Source organism: Acomys minous (genome assembly GCF_964271855.1).
Source record: "Acomys minous genome assembly, chromosome: 16".
Classification (NCBI taxonomy): Eukaryota; Metazoa; Chordata; class Mammalia; order Rodentia; family Muridae; genus Acomys; species Acomys minous.
The window spans coordinates 70686909-70707977 of record NC_140498.1 but is presented as its reverse complement, the minus strand read 5'-3'; the positions used below and the strand labels follow the sequence as shown (position 1 = coordinate 70707977).

Sequence of the window (21069 nt, the reverse complement as noted above, 5' to 3'; positions counted from 1 at the left end):
GGAATAAGCCGAACACCACGGCCACATAATGACCATAACATGCACAGTGCCCTTCTGCAGTAAGAGTAGCATTCTTTGTCATGGGAGAACCCTGTCACACTGGCAAGTGGCAATCTAGTGGAGTGACTTTTCTCTGATGGCATTTGGTTCTTCGTGGGAGACTAGACAGAGGACATTTTTTTTTTCTTCTTACACACCAGAAGCCACATTGGGATATGGTTTCAAGACTCATTCAAAATAAAATGGGGGAGGTATGGACACAAACACAGTTTCTTTGTAGCTGTGTCTACAAGAGCTACAGAAACTAGCGTGGTTAGGTGGAGATTCCAGAAGAGAGCTAAGGAGAGGGGGGATTTAGACATGGGGCACCATGATCTGCATGGCTTTGGGACTGACTTGATTCAGACAAGAAAAAAACGACAGACACACATTTGAAAAAGCTGGCGCCGGGTGGGCTGAGAACTCTGCTGGAGATGAAGCAGCTGCCAGAAGGTTGGAGCACCATTATCTTCAGCTGAGCGAGGAGGCAGGTTAGATGTCGGAATACGATTCAAGAATCAAGCTTTTGAGGGTTGGGGATTTAGCTCAGTGGTAGACCCTGGGTTCAGTCCTCAGCTCTGGGGGGAAGAAAAGAATGAAGGGTTTTTTTAAAAGAAGAATTATGAATGCTTGTGAGACAAGAGACTTGTGACTTGGCTTCCTTCCAAACATGGGTTTGTTCTTAGAACGTGCTTTTGTGCTCCTCCCACGTGTTAAAAAAAAAAAAAGAGTGAAGTTTGTTTCAGATTAGTCATTTCGCTTCTTACTGTTATTCAGATAATGTTTCTACACACTTGTCTTTACAGCCTGAACTCATGCAAACTTTGCTCATAAGAGCTTGCTTAGCCCTCAGAATATAAACTGCCCGATGCTCTAAATGACGTTGGCTATTGCGCGAGACTTTAGCCCGCCTCACTTTTAGCCTCCGCTCTCCCGGATCCCACCACCTCCAGTTCCGTGACAGTTGCCAAAACCAGAAGTTGCTTTTGGCTCCCAGGTCCAGAGGGAGAGGCCACAATAATAACTGTGAGCAACTCTAAGTTGCTTTTGGTCACGGTGTGTTGATAGAGCCAACCTAACTCCGTTTTGAAGCAGGGCCAAAAAAGGAGGCAGGCCTTGAGGAATTCCATCCCGCAGAACTGACAGTCCTAGCCTGCACAAACAGGAACTTACCCCACTCGCCCCCACCCGGAGACAGTCAAAACAGCAAGATCCCCTCTGACCCTGAACACCTCATGGCTGCAGGCATAGTTTTAGAACCACCCAATAGAATTAAAGGTCATGTTAAGTAGCCAATAGGATTGTTACAAATCTGACTTTAAGAGAAGAACCAGAACTCAGTGCTCTGGTTACTGGGGGGGGGGGGGGGGGTATGGGGGGTCGCCTCTCCCTCAGGTGGAGGTGGACCCGGTTGTGTGTCAGACCAATAAACTTCCTCTTGCATTTGCATTGAACCGGCCTCTGCCTCTCACTCAGTCTCCTCCCAGAATAGACTCACCGGATCAGAGCCTCACAGTTTTATCACGACAACAAAAAGTAGCTAATACAATTATTTAACACAGTGCCCTGGTAGGTGATTTATATATAAATTATGTCAAGAAAATCCATTAGCTAAAACTATTTCTCCGTTTTGGTTTGTCATCAAAATGCTCAGGGATTAAATAAAGGTTTAGGTCAATGGTGTGTGACACCCCCTTTGCGCGTGCAGGAGGGCTTAGTTCAGTCCCCACTTGTTTACATATGAATCCCAGTTCTCCCCGGTTACTAGCTGTGTAATCCTGGGCAAGCAATTTGCCCACTGTAAGTGGCAACTTCATTTACCTGTAAAAAGATTTAAAATGTATCCCTCACAGGATGCCTGGAGGGTAAAAGGAGCCAGCACTGTCAGCCGGGATCTGAGAGAGTATACACTCTCAGTTTAAGATCGGCTATGGTGGTGCACTCCTGTAATCCTAGCACTTGGGAGGCAGATACAGGGAGAACAGGGATCCAAGGCTCCGTGAGTGAGCTACGTAAGGAGGCACCATCTTCAAAGAAAACAAGGGAGACTGGACGGAAGCTCAGCCATGGAGCACTCGCCTACCATGTGTGCGGAGTACCACCCGAGTACCCCAAAGCCAAAAAGAAAAAGAGAAAAAAAAAACAAACAAGCAAACACCCATTCAAAAGAAAGAACACAAGCCGGGCGTGGTGGCGCACGCCTTTAATCCCAGCACTCGGGAGGCAGAGGCAGGCGGATCTCCGTGAGTTCGAGGCCAGCCTGGCCTACAAAGTGAGTCTAGGACAGCCAAGGCTACGCAGAGAAACCCTGTCTCAAAAAAAAAAAAAAAAAAAAAAAAAAGAAAGAAAGAAAGAAAGAAAGAAAGAACACGAACACCTCCATAAAACAACAACACAAAACAATCTCTCATCATGTGAAAGGCATCACTTTAAAATGACCAGTTATTAATACCAGGCTTGGGAGTGGCTGGCACTGAGTATGCTGCTCTGATCTTCCAATGAAGAAGTTATGCTGCAGCAGCTAAAAGTGTACACTAATGGCATCTTGGTGGCGGCTCCTTTAAAACCAATCACTTCTGCGTGTCAGACAGAGCCAAAGCCTTCAGGTCCTCTGTGGTGTCTCTGCCAGCTGTGGATAGGAAGGTGCTGACGTTTCCACCCCTGGGGGTCTCCTTTGGAGGATAGAATCTGCTGCAGCCTGATGGCTCCTCCGCTCCTCTTTCTTTTTCTCGGGTGTTGCACCACACCAACCTTTAGTTTTCTTCGTGTCATCTAAATCTCTTATATTTGGGGGAGACAACCTACACTATGGGCTCTGAAGTCTCTACACTCCTCCCATGAATCTGTTCTTTCTCCAGCTTCTCACCTTTGGGTGCTCTAATAATAACATTGAGGACAAATTGTGACAGGCGACACAGTGGCAGAGCAGAGCCTCTGTGCAGCATGGGATGCTCCCGCTTAAAGATGCAGGGGACCACCATAGAGACAGCTGTCCTTCCCCTGTTCTGCTAGGATGTGGCAGTGTCCTCTCCCCAGTATCCTGCCTTCTCAGGGTACTGAATGGTGGTGGTACCCATGGTCCCTAACGTATGCCCTTACACACACTCTGGTTAAATTCATGGGAGGTTGGTAAGATGGCTCATCAAGTAAAAACACCTGCTGCCAAACTAGGTGACCGGAATTTGAGTTTTTGGGACTCACAACGTCCCCGAAACTGTCCTGCGACTTTCATACTCCTGCACTTGGAAACAAAGATAAATACATAAAATGAAATTTAAGCTCATTTGGTACATGTTGTTATTTGAGTAAGAATGGCTCTGTTAGGCTCAGGTCATATATTGGACTGGTTAGTCGTCAACCGCTGTTGTGACACAACTTGGAAGGATTAGGAGGTGTGGCCTTGTTGGAGGAAGTGGGCCACTGGCAATGGGCTTTGAGCTGTTGGAGGCCAGGACAGGCTCTCTCTCTGCTGCCTGCTGATCCATATGCAGTTCTCGCAGCTACTTCTCCAGCACAGGCTGCGTGTGCCCTATGCTCCCCACCTTGACAACAATAGATGAAACCTCCAACCCTGCAAGCAAACCCCCGGTCAATGCTTTCTTTTACAAGAGTTGCCTTAGTCATGGTGCCTCGTCACAGTAATAGAACACTGACTAAGCGAGCACACCCAAGCTATGCGTGAGTGGAACTCACTCTGTTGCTTTTTGCCCAGTCTGGGGAGAATAGAAACTTGCTCAGGAAAAATTCATAGAACACTTAAGAAACCACTAGGATGTAATTCAACGACCACGCTGTTTGGGAGCGGTTGTTTTTGGGGACTGAGTTCACACTGAATCGCTCTGGAGAGCCTTAAGCATTATTGATGCCTGCCTCCCAGGTTCTGGATTCTGATTTCACTGGTCGTTTATAAACTGGCCCCAGCAGATTTGAAAGGTTCCTCTGGAAACCTTTGTTACAATGTCAGAGGTTACAACCCCAGGTTCTGTGGTGTGTGACACTTGAGTTGTGCGTTACATCCCTGTGTGCTGTGCGTGACATCCCTGTGTGCTGTGCGTGACATCCATGTGTGCTGTGAGGCTTTGCCTGACTCAGCATCTCAGTTCGAGATGGAAGAAAACAGCTTTGCTTAGCTAAAACCAAAGAGCAAATTCAAGACATACTCCCTCGCTAGGCTACATTGCTGCAATAGAAAACTGCATTCATTGCAGGCACAACTATGTGAATCCCCCTTGCTTTCATGGCTTGATGACTTACGCACAGACATTTGATTATTGTCTGTGCTGGAAAAAAAAATATATATGTATATCCAGCAAACCCAAAAGAATGTAAATTATTTTTAGACTCTTTGTTGTTGTTTGGTTTTGAGCCAGGGTTTCTCTGTTTAGCAGCCCTAGCTGTCCTGGAACTCACTTTGTAGACCAGGCTGGCCATGAACTCAAGAGATCAGTCTGCCTTTGCCTCCAAAATGTGAGTACTCATATTAACAGCCTGTGCATGCTCAGCCAAGGAACGAATGAAAATATTTCTGCATGCATGTGCGATGCATTATGCATGTTTTCAGATTTTTTTTTTCCTCAGGTAAGCAATAAAAGCTATGACACTGGTTTCTTAAATAGTAGTTTTTACAATTATTCAAATGCTTGTTTTGTTTCTTTTTAAGTGGATACTTAAACGAAATTAAATTTGCTTTTCTAGTAATAGGTAGTATGTGAACAATGTTTGTAGGTATTTATATTCAATTCATAAGTATCTATCCTTTATTTACAAGGTTAAAAGTAGACAAATAGGAAGGAGGTTGTCTCCTGGAAGCCCTGCCTTAATTTACCTGTGAAAGCAAGGCCTGTCACTCCGGCTTCATCCACCCTTGGGTTGAAGCATGAACTGTCACTCAGGGTGGGACTTGAAGCACTACCCAATCAGAGGCACTGGGTTGAAGGCTATCCAATTAAGCACACGGACGGATAGGAGGAGGCGGGCCTTCAGACCCGGGTCCCTTGTTGCTGATCCCGCCATCTTGGCGTCTGTGGCCGTTTTTCTTCTTTCATCTGTGGGTTCTGGATTGCACCCGGTCTCTGTCGCCGTGTGACTCGCTGGTGCCTGAACACCTAGCCCTAGGGGGCCGCCTCCCGAAATGGTGCGTGTACCCGCGGCAGCGTCCCCATCCCCGAGCCCCGCGTCGGGGCCGCCTTGCGACCGGGCCCCTTGCACTGTGTCCCGGCCGAGCTAGCTGCTGCAGCCCGGGGATCGTGTCGCCTCCGTGCACGCGGGACCCCCGTAACCCGGGCCGCTGCAGATGCCGCCCAGATGGGGACACTGGGGCTGCGGGACCTGTGTCTGCAGGAACGCGGCCCGGTGCGTCCGCTGTCGCCTCCAGATCTGGTAGGGCTTCGGTCAGCACGAAAGGATGCTGCCTGCTTGGTCTTAAGGCCACTGACCTCCCCAGGTTTTTCCTGCAGCCTCCCCGCCCCCTCTCTTCATCGTGAACCACCACATTTGTCCCTGGCTGCCCATGTCTCAGTCTTGTGATGTATCTTATCTGTGAACCTCTGGCTGTGGGAGTCTATCTGCAAGACTCCCCCGCCCCCTGCTGTTTATTGGTCCATCATCTTTCCTTGCTCTGGCTGTCTGTATGTTTCTAGGGATGGAACCTGAGAATTCATCATGCAAGGTGGTGCTCTGCTGCGAACCATATATTAATGGCACAAGCGTAGTGGCTTTCGTTACATTTTATAACTGTGTGTAATATTATTTTCTTCACCTAACCTCTGTTACCCTCCCGGTCCCTTTCCCACTCCCATGGGATTCCCTGCCTCTTTCCCAGTACGTCCTCTTATCCTGAGCCTCTCCACAGACAACCATAAACTGCCTATGTATTCTCAAGTAGAAGTGGGATCTTGTAAGCCTCTCCCTATTTTTTATAATTTTTTTTATTATCATTATCGTCATCATCGTTATTTTAGACATAGTTGTAACTGCGGCACAAGGTCCTTTGAACTTAACCATCTTTCTTCCTAAGCTGGGAGCACAGCCGTTTGTACTATCTGTGGAAGCAAAGGGAAGAAAGACCCCAAGACAAGGGCCTGATACTTAGCAGGAGCCCGGGTACCAGCGGGCCATCTTCCTTTTAATCCACCTCTGCCCCGACCGATTTGGGCATGGGGAGAAACTCAGAATGCTTCTCTTCTGGTGGGGTTCCTGGCACACAGGCAGAGCTCATGTAGCACGGAATGGTGCTTGGGGGGTTGAGGTGCATAGACCAAAAGAGGACTCGGGTCCGAGGAGCAGGTATGAGAGACCTGCAGACAGATCACAGGGAGGGGAGCCAGCCAGGTGCATGTGGACACGGCTCATGTACACTGGAACAAGAGAAGTGGGGCAGAGCAGGCAGGCATTTTGAATATCTCTTGATGGAATTTGGCCTTACGTCACTGGGCTTTCCAGATTTTCCTTGGACACTGGTCTGGTTCATGGGAGATGAAGGAGGAGGCTTAGGAGACTCGAGGTGCAGAAAATGAGGACTGCACCCTAAACCTGTGCACTGCACATGTAGGTCTCTGGTCTCTATGTGTGTCTCTATGTGTGTCTGCAAATCTGTCACTCCGTCCTTTGCCTCCTGTTTGTGTGATTGTTTGTTTGTATTTGATCTTTCAGACAGGATCTCTAAGTCTGGCCTCAAGCATATGGTCCTTCCTGCTGTAGTTTTCTGATCCTTAGGGATTTTTAAAGGCATGAGCCGTCATATCCAACTCCCCGTCCCTACTGTCCCCTCATCGCTCTGTCTCCTTGCCTTTGGTGTGTCTCTGGAAGGTGGGTCGGCTGACTTTACCCCACTCAGTCGGATCGTTTAATATGGGATCCTAGGGAGAGCCATGCGTGGAGAGTTCATCTATTCCCTTTGTTTCTTTTCCAGATGTTTCCTTTCGTGCTCTGGTAAGGTGAAATAGGAGAGGGAGCCTTAGGTGCAGGTTCAAATCCCACCTCTAAGGCTTGGTGGTGTAGATATATATATAAATATTTGTATATATAATTGTATATTGTATATATAACATAGTATTATATAATGCATAATATTACAAGTTTGAAGACTTAAAGTGAGTTCATAGTGGGCTTGGGCAATTTAGAGAAACCCTAGCTGAAAGAAAAAGATACAAAGCAGTTCAGTGGTTTGTGACATGTGTGGTAAGTTTCGTTCCCAGTCATCTCCTGGTGGGACTTCAGGGAAGCCAGTCGCTGTCTTTGGATTCTCTTCTATAGAACGATGTCACAGCTTGTCTGTTGTGCAGCCATAGCCAAAGCAACATGGGATTGATATTAAAAGACTTCAGTGCACAGGAACCTTCCATTCTGGGATCCTGAGACCAGGAGAAGGGTGCTCTGTGAAGCTGCTCTCACTGTAATGAACGGAAAGCGGAGGCTAGGGATAGAGCTTGGGGGTGACTCTCTCACTGTCCACCTTCCTGGGGCAGTGACTTGGCCCTCACAGAGCAGGAGAAGGCAGTGTGTGCACCAGCTTCAGTTGGCTTCAAGTGGTGGGAGAGGTGCTCTTGATGTTCTCTGGTCACTGCAGATGGATGACATGGTTCTGAGAGCAGAGGGACCTGTAGGGGGAAGATGGGGTCTGAGAGAGGAAGTGAGGGCCGGATGGAGGAGGGGAGACCTTGTGGGAGGAGGCCTCTGAATTCCTCACACTCCAACTGGCAGCAGTGTGGGATTGCTCATGTCCCAAGTGCTGCTGGACAGCAACACCTATTGAAAACCCATTTCCAGAGGCCGAGGGCAGTGCCTGGGGACCTAGTGTGACAGGAATGGAAGGAAGAGAAGGGAAGCAAGGGGCCGGCCTGTCCTGCATGTGTCTCTTCTTAAGTGTTCTGCTGTTTCTGAGAGTCCCAGCTCCGCTCAACAGCCTCAAGTGCGGTACCAGGCATGAAGAGTGTGGACTATGGGTGGCCAACTCTTTGCCTCACCTCCTTCTTATGGGAAAACTATTTTCCCTGAGCCTTTCAGTTGTGTATGAAGCAAGTTAAAAAAAACCCAGAACCCCGCTCTTTAATGGTGAGTTCTTCCATCACTACATTAATACAGAGGTAAGATACTTGTATTGAGTTTAAACTGTCCCTCGATCCAGGAGACAAGACAAGCCTCGGCTTCTATGTGATACTGGTAAGATACGGACACCTAGGGAAATGCATTCTGTGTCCAGTGCTGAGGCCTTGGGCTGACAAGAAGTGTGTCGTTGCAGGGGTTGGTGTCATTTGAGGATGTAGCTGTGGACTTCACGTGGCAGGAGTGGCAGGAGCTGGATGCTGCCCAGAGGACCCTGTACAGGGACGTGATGCTGGAGAACTACCGCAGCCTGCTGTCCTTGGGTGAGTCTCGGTCCCTGGCAGCCCTCAGCTACTCCTGCCCTCTTGATTGAGAAGCGTAGGAATTGTTGCTGACTTTTAATACCAAATTGATAACATATTTTAACTGGCACATGTTAATGCTCTCTCTCTATATATATATAAAGAACTGCGTGGCTTTGCAGTGCGCTTAGGCAACGTGTGATCATCAGATGAAGCCAGTTGGCCAGTCTGCCAGTGTAGCTACAACTCGTTTATAGTAGGTAGGAACATTTGAATTCTCCTGAGAGCTATTTTGAAAGATTTAATGAACTGTTGTCAAGTACATTACCACACCGTAGAGCGTAAGTTCTGTGTCCCTTGCCTGTGGTCCAAGAGCAGATACTAACCATCCCCTGTCTTCCCCTTAGTCCCCTCCAGCTGTGCTCTGCTCGGGTAACTGCCATTTTCTTTACTTCTTTGACATCACCTTGAGCTGGCAAGTATCATGAGGACTTGTGGGATTTTGCTTTTTTTGTGACAGACGTGCTTCCTTTATCTTGTGTCTTTCCTGTATGGACACGAATCATCTGTTTACTCTAATTATGGAGGAAGTCTGTAGCCCAAGAAAATACCCATCTCTTCCAGTCTGGTGAATCGGGAAGTGTAGATGTTGTAGTCAGGGAGCCAAAGTGACTCTCGGGTAGCGGTAACCCTGCAAACTCTGTGGCCCATGCACCTGGGCAGAAGGGGTCTCTAATAGAGCCTCTCTTGATGGGCTCATGATGTCTGCTGAGGGGTTGTTAGTGGCTTCCTTACCAGGGTCAGAGACCTAGATAGTTGCTGTATCTCTTTATTTCACTGCTGTACTTGAGTACCAAGCCCTCTCCTGTGGGTCACCAGTTACTCAGCTTTAAGATGGTGTGGTCATTGCTGGCTCGCAGACAGTGAGGTAAAACCTGACAGTGTGCGCTCCAGTTCTTCCCCTGGGCAGATGTTCCTGTTGGTGAGGCGATGCCTAAGAAAGCGTGTTAGGGTGTCAGTACCTCCTTCTGTTGCTTTCCGGGGGCAGTGAGGTAAGAAGAGGCCACTGTAGCCTTTTCTCTGCAGATGCTTTTGAGTTTGGTGTGATCCCCCTCTGCTGATTTTGCTTTGATGGCCGTGCGTCTGGCAGACATCAAAATCCTCTTCGTCTGCCTCCCTGTCCTGAAGTGTGTATTGCAGTGGTTCTCAATCTCTCTAATGCTTTGACCGTTTAAAACAGTTCCTCATGCTGTGGTGATCCATAACCAGACATTCGTTTGGTTGCTACTTACTATCTGTGATTGTGCTACTGTTATGAATTGTAACATACATAAATATCTGACATGCAGGAAGGATTATCTGATATGCAGCCCCTGTGGCAGGGTTAGACTTACCCCTGAAGGGATCGAGACCCACAAGCTGAGAAGCAATGGTTTATTGTCTCTTCTCGCGACATCATCATGTCAAGCCTCGCATTTAAGCCTTTGGTCTACTTTCAGATTTCCTTTTTTCTTGGTGCGCGTTTGTAATGCAGTTTCTCAGGCTAGCTTTGAACTCCATCTGCAGCCGACAGTGACCTTGACCTTCTGACTCTCCTGCGTGCAGGATGTCAGGCATGTGCTAGCGCGTTCAGAGCTTGATCTGTTCAGTTTATTTCTGTGTAAAGTTGAGAGAGATGCACCTGTTGACTTTCATTAGCCTGAGTAGTCCATGTTTCTCTGCAAGGCTTACAGATGAGAACTGCCCTCCTGGTTCTAAGGTCTTGAAACGTTGGTGAAAATCAGTTGCTTGTCAGTTTTCCATCACTCCGACAGAACACCCGAGGGAAATCTTAAAAGGAAGATTGATTCTTTTTTAAATTAATCAGTTTATCTATTCACTTTACATCCTGGTTGTAGCCCCATCCCACCTCACCTCTCAGTCCCCCCTCCCCCACCCATTCCTCAGAAAAAGGGGGGCCCACTTCCAATCCACCCCAGCTTATCATGTGACGTCAGGACTGAGCCTGTCCTCTTCCCCTGTGGTCTGGCAAGGCAGTCCCGCCAGGGTGAAGTGATCAAAAAGCAGGCAGCAGAGTCCATGTCAGAGGCAGCCCCTGCTCCCCTTACTAGAGGACCCACATGAAGCCTGAGCTGCCGTCGGCTACATCTGTGTAGGGGGCCTAGGTCCATCCATGCCTGGTGCTTGGATGATGCTTCAGTCTCAACAAGCCCCTCTGGGGCCGGTTACTTGGCTCCGTTGTCTTGGGGAAGCTCCTGTCTCCTCCGGGTCCTTTTGTCCTCCTCCCCCCTTTTTTCAAGACTCCCCCCGCATCGCCTGGTGTTTGTCTGTAAGTCTCAGCATCTGTTTCAGAGCGCTGCTGTGTGTCTGCCAGAATAGCAGGGTCTCATTAATAGTGTCAGGGGTTGGCTCTCTTCCATGGGGTGGGTCTTGGATTGGGCAAGGCATTGGTTGGACCTTCCTTCACTCTCTGTCTCTGTTTTAGTTTTGGCTATAGTTTCCTAAGGTTTCCGTGGTTTCTCTTGGCCACATCACTTTGTCCTGTAGTGACGAAGAGCATTATGGCAGGGAACACATAGCTAAGATATGCTGCTTGCCTCACTGCTGTCAGAAATCAAAGGAAGGAGGTTCTGACATGCCAGCATCCCTTTTTTTGGCATTGCCTCGAGGCCTCATTTCCTTCTGCTAGACTGTACCCGCCAGTGTTGTCAAAGACTGGAACCGTGACTTCAGCATCCAGTCTTTCGAATGCATTTCCGATCCCCTGTACAACCCCGCGTTGCTGTGGTTTTGTGGGGGGCTGTGGTTTTGTGGGGGGCTGTCCCTTCTCCTTTTATGCCAGTTCCCTGCTGTCTCTGTGCGGTGGATTTGGAAGGTAGATATAAAAAGCTACATGCTTCTGCTTTTTGATCAAGGAGCTTTGCTAATTTCAGGTCTCTGGTGCTTTCACGTGATGTTTAAGACATTGTTCAGGGCAGTGTTTTTCTGTTTCTGTGGAGGAGTACATTGATCTTACCATGAACCGATTGTAAACCACTTTACAGTGTGCGGGTATTGCTTCTTTCACTATTGCTTCCAGTTTGTTACAATGTAATGTGATGACCTATATTTTGTGTCTTTGTTTTTCACCATATTTAGTTTATTTTTACTCTTATGATTCCATACTTGCATGCAATGCATTTTTAGTTTTACAATCTGTTATCATCTGATGGCCTCTTATTCCCACTGTGCATACTCTGTTCTTTACAGTCCCTGCCTGCCTTCTCACCTTCTATGTTGTGTGCTTTCCTTCCTTAGTTCCTTCCTCCCTTTCTTCCTTCCTTTCTTCCTTCCTTTCCTTCCTTTCCTTCCTTAGTTCCTTCCTCCCTTTCTTTTTTTCTGACTACTGAGTTTGATTGTTTGCATGAACATGCAGTGTGGTGGATTGATTCCTGGGACATGGGCAGTTTGTTTCTTGGTTTTCTGAGCTGTAGTTTTGCTGTGTATCCTAGGTTGCCTTTAACTTGCTTCAAGTTTAAGTAGTTCAAAGTATTTTCAAACTTATACCTCCTGTCTCAGCATATTGCGTTCAAGGATCTTTCCTTCTGGTGAGGGGGAGAGTGTGACCTCTTTTAATTTCTCAGTGTTTGGGAATTTTCAGACTGGTAATAGACTCGTTGGTTAATAAGTTATACAGTAGAGCTGGGCACGTAGTTCAATGATAATTGGCCTGCTTAGCATATGCAAGTCTGTAAAATCAACCCCTAGCATCATAAAATTGAATTGAATTAAATTAAATAATAAGTAAATAATACAATTATTGAACCTTTTAAAAGTTCTTTAACTTTTTTTTTTTTTTAATTGAAAGTAGTTTTTTTCATACATTATGTTCTGGTTATGCTTCATCCCATCCTAACTCCTTCCAGATCCTGCCCGCCTCACCACCCACCCAAACCCACACCCTCTCTTGTTCCCTCTCATTAAAAACCAAACAGGTATCTAAAAAAATCAAAACAGAGAAAAAATAGAAAGTAGCTATTTTGAATGGGAATATAAAATCAAAACGTCAGTTTTTTTAATTATATGCATGGTATTTTAATTTTTTGACTTTGTATTCTGTAAGTTTTTCTTTTAGTTTCTCTCTCTCTCTCTCTCTCTCTCTCTCTCTCTCTCTGTCTCTCTCTCTCCCTCCCTCCCTCTCTTTTTCCCCAGTCCTTTAAATTTTTGCTGTGTAGCTTCATTTAATCTTCATAGCACAGCTCAAATGGAGCAGCCATGTTGCGTCAGTGAAATGGACGTCCTACTTGGGAAATACTTATGTGTCATTTTCCATTTACAGGGCACTGCGAGGCTAAACCTGAGCTGATCTTTAGGTTGGAGCATGGATTTGGGCCGTGGAATGTGGGGGAGACTCCACTCTGGAGTATCCCAGGTCAGTGACGGTGAGCTGGGGAAGGGACATGTGCAGGGTCCTGGGCATGCGGGGCTGCCTGCACCAACGTCCAGTACCAGTCCGAGCAGCAGCTGCTGTGTGTCAGGCATTCACTTTATACAGGTTCCAAATGGGGTCTCTGTGTTAGTCCATCTCTGTTTTTGTTGTTGTTGAAGTCTGTTTTACTAAATTTGTTAAAACAACAACAACAATTTAAAAAAAACAGAAAAACAAAAACAAATAGGTTTTCTCAGACCTTTTATTGTTTTTGTTTTAATACGGGGTCTAATATAGCCCAGACTTCCCTCAAACTTGCTATGTAGCAAGACTGGGCTCAAACTCTTCATCCTTCTCTCCCCACCCCCCACTGCCACCATGGACCACCACACCCACCCGCTATGTAGCTTTGTCAGTTAGATACTTTGCCTAAATCTTTCATTTGAATTATTAATTGTTATTTCTACCTTGTTTTATATTGAAGATTTCTTCATGTCAATGTGTGGTCTGGATTTGAGAGTTTGATAGCAGTAACTTACATTCAAATGCATCTCTTCTTGAAGGACTTACACTCAGTGAGTTTGTGGTGATGGAAATAATGTGCTGGAGACAAGAGACACCAGGAATATTTACCTTGAGGAGGGGGAAAAACCAGGTGGAGTTTTATTTTAGGAAAGGCATTAAAGTAAAGGCATCTGTTGAAGAATTATTCATTTATTTTAGTTTAATGTTGTGATTACTTTAAAAATTGTGAACTAACTGGGTAGTGGTGGCACATGCCTTTGATCTCAGCACTCGGCAGGCAGAGGCAGGTAGATTTCTGTGTTCGAGGCCAGCCTGGTCTACAGAGGGAGATCCAGGACAGCCAGGGCTACACAGGAAAATCTTGTCTCAAAAAAAACCAAACAAACCAAAAAACCAAAACCAATAAACAAAACAACAACAAAAACAAGAAAAAAGGCTGCACTAAATAGGTAATGCGGGTGTAAAGACTTGATAGTGTGATTAGAATGTAGAAAGCAATTTAGGAATTGGAGGCCTAAAAAAAATCAACTGCAAAACATTTGTTTGTTTTTTAATTTAGGAAAGCATTGGAAGTTAAGGCTGGGATGGCCTATAGGAAGTTTTTTCCATGCTAATCCCTGAATGCCTCGTGTCAGAATCCCAAAAGAGAGAATGTTTTCCAAGGAGAACAAGAGATAAAAGCACTTGGGATCAGGAAAGAGGTGACAGGACAGTATGCACTAGAACAGAAAAGCTATTGAGGACAGTGCTGCACAGGCCAGAACTTCCAGTCTCAAATCTCAAGTGGTAATGAGCTGAATGCCACAACTAGGTAATGACCGTAACGTGCAAATGCCCTGCTACTGGCAGAGTGGCACCTTTGTCATGAGAGAAGCCTGTGATTCCAGCAAGTGCTAATACAGAGAAGTGACTTTTTTTTCTGACAGTATCTTGGCATAATCAATTGGAAAACAAATCAATTGCAAGTATCCATATGTAGAGTGATATACCAAGGGTTAGCCACTCTTGGGACATGATAAATAAGGTCATTCAAACACTCAGGAGGCTGGGGACATCCTGACATTTTCTGTGTAGTAGGTGGGCACAAGGGGAGTCCATGGGTAGGGACATGGTGAGATGTGGGTTCCTCAAGAAAGGAACATGGAATGTTCGGAAGCAAGTCTCTCTCCATTCTTGTGAGGGGTATGGTGTGCCCAGTCCTCACGGACATTGTCAGAGAAGAGTAGTAGTAGCCCAGGGTCAGCCAGTTTCTTGGCCTCTAGACCATTTTTCTCTTCTCCATCTGTTTACTGTACCGTAGAGCTAAAGGCTTTGAGTCTAGGGACAGCAGTTCACTAGACTTGCACAGCTCTCTTCCCACCAGAGTGTGCTCACTGCTCATTGGGTTCCACAGGCCCTGAGCATCCCAGATCTTCCTACCCTCTTCTCTGTAGGGCCTCCAGGGACACCCTGCTTCCCAGCAGTGAGGACAGAAAGGCCAACATCTCTGAAGAAGTAGTATGGTGTCCGGTTGACCCTTTCAAAAGCTTGAGCATAGAGGTGGCTAGTGGCTACTTTCTGCAAATGCCTAGCTTTCTTTAGTGAATTCAGGCCTGTCACCAACAACATAACCTTTATGGATCCCATCTCTAATATAGTGCTAACAGATAAGGTGAGAAGACAGACATTAACGTTATCCTAAAGCTGCTACCTAGCAACCCAACAACCCTCTGATGGAGTCCAGCAATAGTGTACGTGGATGAATTTTTTCCTCCTTTTTTTTTTTTCTTTATTCCTATTTTTTCAGACATTTTTAGTATTGCTTTGTGTCCTAGTTAGGGTTACTATTGATAGGATGAAATGCTATGTAGGGAGGAAAGGGTTTATTTAGCTTCTCCTTCTGCATCGTAAGCCATCACTGAAGGAAGTCAGGACAGGACTGAAGCAGGGCAGGAGCTGAGGCAGAGGGTGCGGCTTACTGATGTGCTCAACACAGCTTGCTCAGCTGGTTTGTTACAGAACCCAGGACCACTAGCCTGGAGTGGACACCGCCCACAGTGGGCTGGGCCCTCCCCATCAACCACCAATTAAGAAAATTCTCTACAGCTAGATCCTACAGAGTCCATTTCTAAATTGAGATTTCTCTCCTTTCAGATGATTCAAGTTGACATAAAACTAGCCTACACATTGTGAGTTTATTTCTCCTTTTGAAGTCCTGATGGTTGGATTTTTATTTCTCCTTGTACCTTTTTATAGTTTTATTTACCCTTTTTCTATATTTGACTATCAGATTCTGTGTTCCAGCCTTTTAGCCTTTTCTACAATTTTTTCCTCCTCCTTACTATTTTTAACTTCTTCATTTATCATGCCCACATTGTTTTTACTCTTTGATTTTTACAAATTGTTTTGCATGCTTAACGTTTCCCTGTAGTTTTAGCTTGTGGAATGGGCCTTAACTCCAATTAGAGTGGTTGGCTGCTCCCATAAGGATCATATGACTACTGCAATGCTAGGCATATCTTGCTAGGCCAGTTACTGTGGCGCTCAGGGTTTACAGCTGGCTGAGACTGTTGCTGACCTTTTCTTCCAGCACTGTGATAGCGCTTCCCAGCACTACGAAAGTTAGCCAGTAAGGATGAAGCTTCCAGATGAGCATCAGCTAGATTTTTCCATGTCCTATAACTGAAGTTTGAAGTGCCTTAGAAATGGACTCTGGTCCCCACACGTTGATCGCTTACCCCTGGCGGGGCAGCCCTGCCAGGCCACAGAGGAAGAGGATACAGGCAGTCCAGATGAGACTTGATAGGCTGAGGTCAGATGTTAGAGGAGGAAGGCTCCCCCTTTTCAGAGGACTAGGGGAGTGAGGGAGGGAAGGGGCTACAAGAACAAGTTAAATATAAAATAAAATAAGGGGAAAAAAGAAATGGAGTCTTACCATCAAGTTCTGGAGTGTAACAAGGAGCAATAGCAGTATGTTGTAATGTTGGAGCAGGGGTGGCCTTTGGGACCACACTACCAACACCTTGGAAATGGACAATCCCAACGTTCTGGGCCTTTTGTTCAATAGCCTACGGCATCTGAAACACTGCATTTTCCCCGTGTGAGCTGTCTCCTTCCTTCCTCCCTGCTTCCCTTCCCTTCTTTCTTAAGCTTCTAAAGTAGGTCTTCATGCGGCTTTCCAAAGGTCCTCAGTGTTAGCCATCCCTCCCTGTGGCCTCTTCCTCTGCCCTGTCCTCTCGCCCACCTCACTGAGCGCTACCTGCACCATTAATCCACTCTGCTCCTTTATAACACTTGAGCTGTGCCCTTCCTCATCTTCCCCCATGGCCTACTGTAGTTTTCCTGACTTCTACAGGCCCTCCAATTTAAGCACACGCGTCTCCAGATTCAAAGCTAGGCTCTCCATATGAGAGAGAACATGAGCTGTCTTTCTGGATCTGGGTTATCTTCCTCAGAATAATTTATTTTCTGCTCCGTTTATTTACCTACAAAGCTCATAGTTTAATGTTTATTTATAATTGAATAAAAACTTTTATTGTGTATATATATTGTAAATACACACACACACACACACACACACACACACACACACACACACACACACACACACACACACACACACACACACACACACACACACACACACCCTATCCTATTTTCATTACCTATTCTTCAGATAGTGGGCATCTGGACTGTTATTTCAACTTCTTAGCTTTGACCGGTAGTATACATGTGTGTTAACCATTACCCACTGCAATCAGAAGCTTCTGATAAGGTTGAGAGCAGTGTAAATCTGTAGATTTTAGAGTGTATCTGTGTCCAAGGGACAAATTGTAAGACAGAAGATGGATTAGAGGGAGCTTTTGAAGAAGCTGTCCCCTAGTGCAAGAGAAAGGTGACTGCATACAGTGACCAGTGAGAGGTCCTGCTGCGGCTTCTCAGGGCAAGCAAGCAAATCTATAATACATGTATAATAATAGGTTATGTTAGGTATAGAATAGGTTTCTTTTATGAACCTACATTCTTGCTCAAAGCACAGAATATAACACTTGTGTCATGTAGGTAGCTACTGAAACAGAATCTTCCCACCTCACATAGTGAGAGAGATGTGATGTCAGAAGGTGTGGGTACAACTAAGGTAATAGAGGGCTTGGGCTCACGTTAACAACAGCAGCTAAAATTTAGTGTGCTAAATACAGTGTCCAAGAAGCAGATGAACAACTTTCCCCACGTATTTCACAAGAGTGAAAACAGCGAGGGGACATGACTTAGCCCTGACTTACCTGCCCTGAAACACTTCCCTTAGGCTGAAGAATTGTGAAGAAACTTCACGATTATATTTGAACTGAATAAACAGTATATTAGATTTGTGGGTAGTGATGTTTGCAATACTGTTTCAGGTGTTCTTGAAGTGTATGCTCCAGATAAGAATTACCTGGAAAATCCAGAGAGTCACGTGTGGCCGGTGGGAAGCATCGGCAGGAATCTGTCCAACAAGGAGATGATCGAAGTAGGTGAAACATGAGCGTGAACACAGCCTTTCCACTTCGAACCTGGACGTAAAGAGTACAGTGCTCACGTGTTTTCTTAGGAGCCTAACCTGTAGAGGAGTGTGTCCAGAGTGAGCTGTGTGGGTTCTGACTAGTGAAGACCCTGATAATATACCTCATACACCCCTCTGGCACCCTGAGCACCTCAGTCTCCCTAACAAGTTTTAAAGTTCACATTATGGTGTTGAGTATATCTGACCAGGCATATATGTCTATACAAAGACAATATTGTGATACATAGACATGTTTATATTTAAGAAACCTCTAGTCCTGTGCATTGGAAATCTTTTATTTGCATAACACTAATTGCAAAATGGATCTCATGCAAATGGTGCATGTAACAGGACTCAGAAGGACATGACAAAGTATGGAGCTGAGAGGTAGTTAAGCCCGTAAGAACAAGAGCTGCCCTCACACAGGACAGGGGTTAGGTTCCCAGCACACACGCAGTTTTTAGCGAGGGGCTGTGACACCTCTGGCCTCAGTGGGTACCAGCCTGAATGTGCATACCTTACACATGCACATAATTAGAAACAGAAAAAACTAAATCTCTCTCTTTTTTTTTTTTTTAAGTAACAAAGTACACACGGGGGAAATGCATTTTTCTGTACAACTTTTAAGGAGTTATTGTCCTCACAGACCATTAGTAACTACGTGCTAGAAAAAAAAACTCTAGTGATATAAAACCTTGACATTCTTTTGTTTCAAGGCAGAAATGAAGGTTCAGCTGGAACTCCATCGAGGTACAAAACCCCATGAATGTAAACCATGTATGAAAATGGCCGCCCTGCCAGCACAGCAGCACAGCAAGCAGCGTGCGTGTTACTCAAGTGTGGAAGCCTACGGATGGAAGGCATGCGAGAAAGCTTTCTGTTTCAAGTCAGCGCTCCCTGCACATCAGAGAACTCGCACCAGACTGAAGATCTATCAGTGTACAGAATGCAGGAAAGCTTTCCCCTCCAAGTCAGAACTCGCTGTACATCATAGGATTCACACCGGTGAGAAGCCCCATGAGTGTGAAGAGTGTGGCAAAGCTTTCTATCGCAAGTCAACCCTGACGGTACATCAGAAAACTCACAGAGGTGAGAAACCTTACGAGTGTAAAGAATGCTGGAAATCTTTCTATTATAAGTCCACCCTCACTGAGCACCAGCGGATTCATACAGGCGAGAAGCCGTATGTATGTAAAGAGTGTGGCAAAGCCTTCTTCTACAAGTCAAACCTAACTCGTCATCACAGAACTCACACAGGCGAGAAGCCTTACGAGTGTGAAGAGTGCAGGAAAGGTTTCTCCTCCAAGTCAGAGCTCACGTCCCATCATCGAACTCACACCGGTGAGAAGCCCTATCAGTGTGAAGAATGTGGCAAAGCTTTCTACTGCAAGTCAACCCTCCGTGTACATCAAAAAATACACACCGGGGAAAAGCCTTACGAGTGCAAGGAATGTCAGAAGTCTTTCTATTATAAGTCCACCCTGACTGAACATCAGAGAACTCATACAGGGGAGAAGCCCTACGAGTGTAAAGAGTGTGGCAAAGCTTTCTTCTACAAGTCACAGTTAACTCGCCACCACAGGATCCACACCGGCGAGAAGCCTTATGAGTGTGAGGAATGCAGGAAAGCGTTCTCCTCCAAGTCGGAGCTCACTGCTCATCATCGAACTCACACTGGTGAGAAGCCCTATGCGTGTAAAGAGTGTGGCAAGTGTTTCTGTCGCAAGTCACACTTAACTCTGCATCATCGGATCCATACAGGTGAGAAGCCCTATGAATGTAAAGATTGCAAAAAAGCTTTTTTCTGCAAGTCAGGACTTGCCCGACATCTGGGAACTCACACACATGATACTAATACAAAGAAAAGAGCAAAACATTTTCCTGGAACTCACGGCTCAGCCAACCTCAGAAATGTCATACAAGTGAGGGACCCTGTGGCTGTAAAGAATGAAGAAAAGCTCCCTGCTTTAAGTCAGTCCTCACTGCATAGCATGGACTTCCTAGAGTTGAGAAGTCCTGTAGATGTACATAATGCAGGAAAACTGAACTTCATAACTCATACCTCATTCAATATGACCGAACACAGATGAGACACACTAATAATGTAGCAGAGGCAAGAAAGCTTGCAGTCAGCCAGGATCACTTGACATCAAGGAGTACCTGTAAGTTGATAACAGCAGAGACCATGTGAAAACTGCCGTAAGGAAGACCTTTCTCGACATCAGAAAACCCACATTGGTGTGAGACATTTGTGTCTGGAAAGAAGACAGGAAAGCTCTACCATAGTTGTCTCAAAGAAAGCAACTCATACATAGGACAAAGCTTATGAACTTAAAAGCCAAAAGCTTTGAATGATAAGTCTCAGTTGACATGAGTATACGTGCAATGAGGAACCCTGAGAATGTTTAAAATCAAAAACGTTTTTTAGTGTAGAATACTGTACATGTACTAACCGTGGAAAACAAACCTTTACGGGACCATATTAATGGCCATAGGAAACCCTTGATAAGTCAGATCACATTCTGCTTCAAAAAAGTCATAAAGGTGAGAGACTATGTACAAATCACACATTTGTCGTGCATCATGGTACTTGCTTATATCCCATGTTTATTGAGACATAGATATCCAGGACTAGAGATGCCATACCCTCTCCTGCTCTGGGTGAGCCTAGAGTGTTAGAATTGGCTTGTGTAGAAATGTGACGTCGTTCAGCTTGGGGTGTGTGTTGCCTGACGCTGTGCACCTGGTAGGAGGCGCTTGCATCTTTTGTAGGCCTGCTAAAGTCGCCGATAATCAGCTTTCTCTGATTCTTATCTGGCAAGAGAAAAAAAATGATGACTCTTCTGATAAAGTCATTTTAAGCTGACAGTCACTGACATAGGAGTCAAGAAACTAACAGTTCCTATTTCCTGCTCCTCAGAGAAGCGATGGTTAAGAGGAGTGTCAGTTATATTAAATTAGAAGCCCAGGAGAGACTGAGGTACATGGGGTTTGCACCACACTTTGCAGACACAGAAGGGGATGTAGACCCATGCCTAAGATAACAAAGCAAGTGAGTGTTCAAGCCAGGCCAGGTATCCTGCCTCAGCTCAGTGATGGGTGCATTGGCCCTGCACATTGTACTTGGTGAGACATATACAGTCTGCTGTTAGTGGCTGAAGGGACGACAGACTTCACTACCATTTTCCCAACTCTGGCAGAAGAGAATCTAAATCATATTATGAGTGACA

The 21069-nt window shown here is 45.8% G+C and overlaps 1 protein-coding gene across 1 annotated transcript in view; it reads left to right on the top strand.

Moving 5' to 3' along the window:
- Nucleotides 1-4876: 4876 nt before the first annotated feature.
- Nucleotides 4877-21069, top strand: part of LOC311587173 (uncharacterized protein) — a gene marked incomplete at its 3' end in the record, with an annotated part of 37645 nt that continues 21452 nt past the window's right edge. The window contains exons 1-5 of the mRNA XM_084763670.1: nucleotides 4877-5173; nucleotides 8279-8405; nucleotides 12703-12795; nucleotides 17697-17806; nucleotides 18556-19600. Coding sequence (XP_084619796.1) covers nucleotides 5171-5173; nucleotides 8279-8405; nucleotides 12703-12795; nucleotides 17697-17806; nucleotides 18556-19600 — 1378 coding nt within the window. The 5' untranslated portion in view covers nucleotides 4877-5170. The remainder of the gene's footprint in view (nucleotides 5174-8278; nucleotides 8406-12702; nucleotides 12796-17696; nucleotides 17807-18555; nucleotides 19601-21069) is intronic.